Raw genomic sequence first — 7205 nt, forward strand, 5'->3', positions numbered from 1 at the left:
TTCCGTCAGTAAAAGTGCCATGGCCAGATATGATGGGTCTGCCTGGGTTCCCTTGTTTGTGTATCTTGGAAAGCATGGAGAACAACCCAGTGGTGTGTTTGTGGGTTTAATGCTGAGGCAGTTGGGGATAAGAATGCTATTTGTAGACAGCACATGGCCCATCCTACTCCACTCCCTGCCCTCTTGAGCTCTGACACCTTCCTGTTGCCTCTAGGCTGTGTGCCAGTTCTTACTCTGATCCCTAGACTGACATCCATAATAGACATGCTTGTCCCATGCTGTTCACTAGCCTAAGGGCTGGATCAAGAAACAATTGTTAGGGTGATATCAGGGAGCCTCAGTGGGAAGGAGTCCTTTGTCAAAGCAGTCAGGATTACTGGCAGCCAGAAAACACGGCAACTTGAGACTTGCTGCATACAATAGTTCTAACCCATCCTAAGTTCCTTCTGCTAGTAACCTCAATGCCCTCCCATTCCCACCCTCTACCAGTTTTCAAATAGCCATTTCCGATGTATTATCTACCTAAGAACTAGATAATGTCCCAATGGTTTAGAATTAGTTCAGTCTGCAACCCCTCAGCTCCATTTTCCTTATGAGTACCATCTTCATTCTTTCCCCTCTCCATGATATGTATAATTGTGCCTGCTGCCTATTGTTGGGCCATCACACATCCATTTACAGTCTCATTTCCTGTGGCTCTTGCCCATTTACAGGGAAGAGAGGCCAAGAGAACAATCAGAAATGACTAAATGTTGCAAAGCCCAGTTCTAGAGGGAAGACATGAACCCCTTACACCTCACCATTCCTTTTGTAGGATCACCGCAGATCGTGCACTTTGCAAATCCTGTCTCTCCATGAGACCCTGCCTCCAGTCTGTGTGTGTTAGCATGCCATCTCCAGAAGGCTGCTTCTTAACAGATTCCGATAGTTTGTAATAATACCTGACATTTTATATAGTGCTTCACATCTGAAAACCACTGCAGAAAAACATCAGTTACTCCTCATGACACCTCTGGGAGGAGAGAGAAGAACTAGTATGTTTAACCTTTTTAAAATTAAATGGTAGAGAAAACACCTGGAAGGTGTTTCCCCTTTCCCCCCATTAGATGGATCTAATGTTTTGAGGAAGATCAAGCTGGCTAACATTCTGACTTGTGCAGTGACACTGGATGCCTGAACAATCAGAGTCTTTTAGAGTCTCTGCCATTTAAGCAGATCTTTCTTTCTTTTTGTCACTGCTTGGAAGCCCTCATAGCTAACCAGACTCCGGCTTATCTGCTCATTTTGCACTAGATTCTAATACCCTTGTTTAGGAGTATCTTAGGCTGAGGTACTCCCGTTGAAACTACATGTACTAATTGCAGAGTAATGTGTTATTAAGAGTCAGCGAACTTGAAATCTGTATCTTTTTATAATATTTCCATCTTTCTATAGAAAATAGCCATGTGTTTTTCTTCTATTAATAGTTTAAACCAGATTTGGCTTAAAACTCCTCTTGTTAACAATACTCCTCTTGTTAACAGGTTATATAGTAGTTATATGGCTGGGTCTGAGCAAGACTAGCATTTTAGTAAAGGGAAAGATGGTCCAATGATAGGAGTTGGGTTAACAAGCTAGGCATTCCTTTTCCTGAGTCTGCCACTGATCCTTTGTGAGACCATGGGCAAATGTATTAATATCTGTACCTCAATTTCAGCTGTAAAGTGGGGATTATTCCTTACCTCACCAGGCTCTGTAAGGCTTAGCTCATTAAGGTTTGTAAAACTGTGAGCTCCTTTAAATGCAAGTGCGAAATATTTCATTATTGTGGGGGTTATGAAGCCCAGTATGACAAGAAACCTGCTGTAAAAATAGTAAGTTTGGGAAAGACCCTAGAGTCCAAACCCCTGATGCTGGAAGTTTCTTTCACTTTCTATAAGTACTGCAGCTGATGAGTTTCAAAACAATGCAAAGATTAATACGATAAAAATAAATCTAATTCTTACTAACTCTGCTAGTGGTCTCAAAAGCTGTCACTCTTTTTAACATATGAAAACAATCTAATTGAGTTGTGTTCCCTATTAATATGCCACAACCGAATGGAAGATAAGAATCCTTTTACATTCCAGATAACTTTTCAATTTTAATACTGTTAAATTAAGTTATGGATTCATGTTAAAATATGTAAAATTATGAGGTCCCCACATAGTGAAGTAGTGCAAAAATCATTAGAATGACATTGCACATCAGATGAACACTGGCCTACAGATATAGAATGAACCCTATTAAAATAATAGTTTTTTAAAACTTGAAATGGTTATAATTTCACCATTCACCAAATGAAAATGGAGGGAAAACAGCTTGGCCCATTCAACAAAAAAAGCAGCTTTGAGGCTTACAAAGCTTTCTAAGTTTTTCTCCCGCAGGAATACTTGTCATGCAAGGTTAAAGCTTTGAGGTTTAAGTTTGTGTAGTTCACATAATATAGATCTCAAGTTAGTCAGTCTAAAGGACATGAAAATATAGGACAAACAAAAGGGCACAACCATCACCTTTCAAATCTTGGGGACACATACTTTGAACCTAAGAATAAAACAGATTGGATTCCTGCTTTAAACATTTTCTTACATAGTGGTAATAAAATTCCTTTAGAAAGTAATCTTCCATATTTCTTAGTTTATTCTTGGACCAAATGACTGATTGATTGATAGATAGATACATGTTAAAGTGCTTTAAGTGTAAGGGCTGTCCATCTAATGATGCCAAGATTCCATGCCATCATTGGAAAACATATAGATATTTACAGTTACAGTGGATGTTTTGTAAGCCAACAATTTAACAATGTAAACACTAATAGCAGCATGAACTCAGAAGTACATGTTGAACACTGATTGCTAGACTAAATAATCCAGAACAAGTGAATATTGTAATTTTTGCTATTCTGAAAGCATTTACCAGAATGAAAAATAAAATGTCATAAGAACATGTCTCTTGGAATATTCATAATAGTGAGTTTGATAGTTAACTTTCAAAGTTAACACTGCAAGGCTAGAAATAGGTGTTGATATACTGTAGTACATTCCACATTTGGGGAATAGCAAGGCATTGAGTTAAGCACTGTTAGTATAGTGACTGGATAGGAAGTCATGGCAACAATGCACTCAGCCTTAGTTTCATATGTGGTCTAGGACATGTTTCACTGTACTATGGAATCTTTAACTTCCAACCAGCACATCTGGACCAGCCGTATGAGGTGAAGGGCACAACAGCCCCAGACTGCACTGCAACACCAGATCTAGAGGCTATTAAACAAGGTAGCACATAGTGACATATAGTATATGGTGTTACTAGAGTGCAATATACTACAGTGCAAAAAAATATGGGGGGTGAGAGAGGACTAACATTTTCACAATTTGTTTTCCACTCTCCAGCCAGCTGTAGTGTTCCAACGATGATTTCTGTGTAGATCTGGAAAAATCATGTGAAACAGCAGTTGCTGCTATTACCATTTTCATTTCACATACTTATATTCTCCTAGCACAGGGCTTCTTTGTACTACCATTAGAATTGCCAAGGCTATAGCAAGAACAGTGGCTTTACAGGAAAGGCATGGCAATAAATCACCTGGCCACGCAGACCAAGGTGAATGCGATTTCCTTTCTGATGACTGTGACTAAAAAATTGGTACCTTCTGTGAACCTTCAGATCCAGTAAACTGGAATTACTGCAGTAACTTTCCACTACTAAAACTCAAGCAGAGTGTTATATTTTTACATTTGATTTACATCCCTATTCATCCTTCAGGCTTTATCGGGTTGGGATTATTTTTTTTTAAGGGACCCTGCTTCGTGAACTAATTATGACAAATGTTGACACAACATCTGTTGCCTGCTTTAAATTATCTCCTAGTCTATTGGAATTCATCTTGAAGGCATTTTCATAATGAAATATTTTTTTTTGTGAACATTAATACAACCTGTGGGAGATCTGAATAAAAAAGAAAATCCACCAGTCCTGCCAAGAGAATAGCTTATGTGCCAGCTGCTTTCCATGATATTAATATAGTTTGTTTCCAAGACTCTTAACAGCAAATGGATAAATAGCTTGTTTTATTATGGAGAAGTTCTTCTTGAAAAGAAAGCAGGTAATGTGGACTTTAATTAGGGTGATTGCTTCTCAGAATGGATGTATTAGGGCTGTATGCTGCATTCAGGTAACTGAACATCACATTAATCATAGGATATTCTACTAAATAGATTTCTTCCCCCTGAATTCATGATTAGTGTGTAATATCTAAAGATATGACAAGTCAGTTATCTTTTTAATCCAGTCTGTAGCAGAGCAAAAGACTTTATCCTTTTACTTTAGATAAGATTTCCCTCGCAGCTGTTTGCACGGAATCAGGGAGGTGATATTTTTGGTTACTCTTTAGTACAGGTCTGTGTGTCTCCCTCAGCATATGTTTTATCTACCACATTTCATTTGAACATTTCAAGCGCTGTTTGTTAAGTCGCACTAAATGTTCATGTTCCCCCAAAACCTTACTTAAAGAAAACCCCATCGGTTTTACAAAAGTGATCTGTATGTTGTTACTGTCACAATTTCACAAGATATAAATGGATACAATTTGTGGAACGGTTGGTAAATATGACTGTTTGGAACTGGAACACTTCTTGCATTTTGTATTTCTTTTAGACAGTCTTAGGGTGGATTTCACTAGAAGGACCCAGTTCAGAGATAATTACTGCGCCACACCTTTACGTGGAGGAGGCTATTGTCCGGATGGGCGAGGAAGGGGGAACAGTGCTTTACAGGTGGGGAGAGCCAGGGGCTCCTATGAATGGTCCGACAAGGAGCCAACCACCCTTTCTTATAGCCCACCTTAACCCTCCTATAAGGAGGGGTGGATAAGGTCCCAGCAATGGGTTGGCTGGGAGACCTAGATGGAAAAGGCGGCTGAGGTGGCAGAAACCCCCGGGATAGTTATTGAATGAACATGAAGCTACCTGTGCTGTACACTTTTATCTGCCAGATAGTCCCAGACATTTAATTATAGAGCTTCGGCCTCATTAAAACCATATCAAGTGTCTCCGGTCCTTTTCGGTAGAGCCGGACATGTATAATTTATACAGATGACCTTGATCAAAACAATTCTTTTTCAATGTAATGATCATAGTACTTAGGTGCTGAAAAGATTTCTTAAGTTCTTTTGGATCCATATTTAGTGAAATTCCTGCAGAGTTGGAAATTCCTACAGAGCTGCTGCAATATTTGCTAGCTTTGAGTGTTCTTTTCCAGGCATGTTGGTAAGCCATGATTAGCAGAGAGTATTATTCTGGAGGTAGAGCAAAATAGTAACAATTCTGGCAGGAGAAGAATATAGTAAACATTTCTTTATATTACCTGACAACAACGTAAACATTTCAGAGACACATTTTATGGGTTGGTATTTAAGTATGGTTAGTTATTAAAATGAACATGTGTAACTTTTTTTATTTTGCCTTGTATTTAACTCTTCAAAATGACTGTAACCAAAGTGATCATGAAAGCACTCTGACATAGTGGATTTCTTTTCCCAGAAATACCTCAGGAACTTTTTCTGCATGATGCTCAAGTCTCCATCATCTCCGTTACACATCGATAAAGTTGGACCAACCCTGTCAAAACACACCATCTGTGAGTTCTCACCATTCTTCAAGAAAGGAGTGTTTGACTACAGCAGCCATGGGACCAGCTAACTGTTGTGCCCGGGATTCTTTGCCAGTGGAGAAGATTCTAAAGCTGTGCCTTCCATTCTGTGGTGTCAGAAAAATGCAAATAAAGAATCGATCTCCATGCCTGAAAATATCCATCAAAAATTTTGCCAGTTAAAAACAGATATGCAACAATGCTGACCTTCATCCTTTAGCGGTTGTCGTATTTAGTGCCTGCATTTTCTTGGCATGGAATATACAAACATTTGTTAGCGCTAGTTGCTCTGGTAATGATGTTCAAAAATTCTAATTCTCATGCTGTGTTGGGATCCACTCATTAGTGAAAGTGCTTCCTTTACATTTGCTCAGACAATTCATTATAGTACTGCAAGATTATCTCCTGTTTACTGTGGTTATGTAGTCATAAGGGGAGTTTTTCTAATGATCAGTTTCCACCAAGCTGTTTCTTAAGATTATTTCCTGTTTTCCATTTCCCCTTAACATATTGTGGCATTTGAGATGATACTCACGCTCCATTGGTATTTATTTATCCCAAGAAGCACAGTTTAACTATTTGATTGTACAGTTTTCCTTATAAGAATCAAAGGACCTGTGACTTGAATGTTTACAAAATATGTACTGCAGAGGATTTTAATTCAAACTCTGTAAAAGTCTTCCATGCTTGATTATACAGACGCAGAATGAATCACTTGCCATTAATTAAAAGAAAGGAAACAATCATTATTCAAGAATGAGGTCAGCATCTTTTCTCATTTTCTAATGACCTGAAATGTAACTGTATATTGTGCACTTTACAGAGGTCTCAGCAATGCGTAGAACTAAGGTAAAATGCTATATTTATTTTGGAGTAGATGGTTTCTTCACAACAGAGTAACACTTATCTGAATTTTAGTTGCACAAATTAGAATTGAGGTTTTATTAATACTTCAGAATTACTCAGGACTTGTTTAGAATTGCACATGTATATACAGTGTAGTATCCATTTTGTATTACTATAGAACAGAAAAAACAATATTAACTGGAATGAAGACATGTACAGGTTATATGTAATAGATTATGTAAAAAGTAGAGCTGTCAAGTGATTAAAAAATGTATCATGATTAATCACACTTAATAATAATACCATTTATTGAAATACTTTTGGATGTTCTCTACAGTTTCAAATATATTGATTTCAATTACAACACAGAATACAAAGTGTACCATGTTCACTTTATTTTTTATTACAAATATTTGCACTGTACAAAACAAAAGAAATAGTATTTTTCAGTTCACCTCATACAAATACTGTAGTGCAATATCTTCATCATGAAAGTTGAACTTACAAATGTAGAATTATGTGCAAAAAAAAATTGCATTCAAAAATAAAATAATGTAAAACTTTAGAGCCTACAAGTCCACTCAGTCCTACTTCAGCCAATCGCTTAGATAAACAAGTTTGGTTACAATTTGCAGGAGATAATGCTACCTGCTTCTTGTTCACAATGTCACTTGGAAGTGAGAAGAGGCGTT

The 7205-nt window shown here is 37.6% G+C and overlaps 1 protein-coding gene across 3 annotated transcripts in view; it reads left to right on the forward strand.

The window, feature by feature from the left end:
• KIF16B (kinesin family member 16B) overlaps positions 1 to 6923 on the forward strand; it is a 202650-nt gene extending 195727 nt beyond the window's left edge. For 2 of the 3 annotated variants that reach the window (XM_030557951.1, XM_030557952.1), the window contains one exon: positions 5559 to 6923. In XM_030557951.1, the coding sequence (XP_030413811.1) occupies positions 5559 to 5717 (159 nt within the window). In that variant the 3' untranslated portion in view covers positions 5718 to 6923. The remainder of the gene's footprint in view (positions 1 to 5558) is intronic. The other variant, XM_030557953.1, reaches the window with a different exon arrangement.
• The last annotated feature ends 282 nt before the right edge of the window (positions 6924 to 7205 follow it).

The sequence above is a fragment of the Gopherus evgoodei genome, chromosome 3 (genome assembly GCF_007399415.2).
Source record: "Gopherus evgoodei ecotype Sinaloan lineage chromosome 3, rGopEvg1_v1.p, whole genome shotgun sequence".
Classification (NCBI taxonomy): domain Eukaryota; kingdom Metazoa; phylum Chordata; order Testudines; family Testudinidae; genus Gopherus; species Gopherus evgoodei.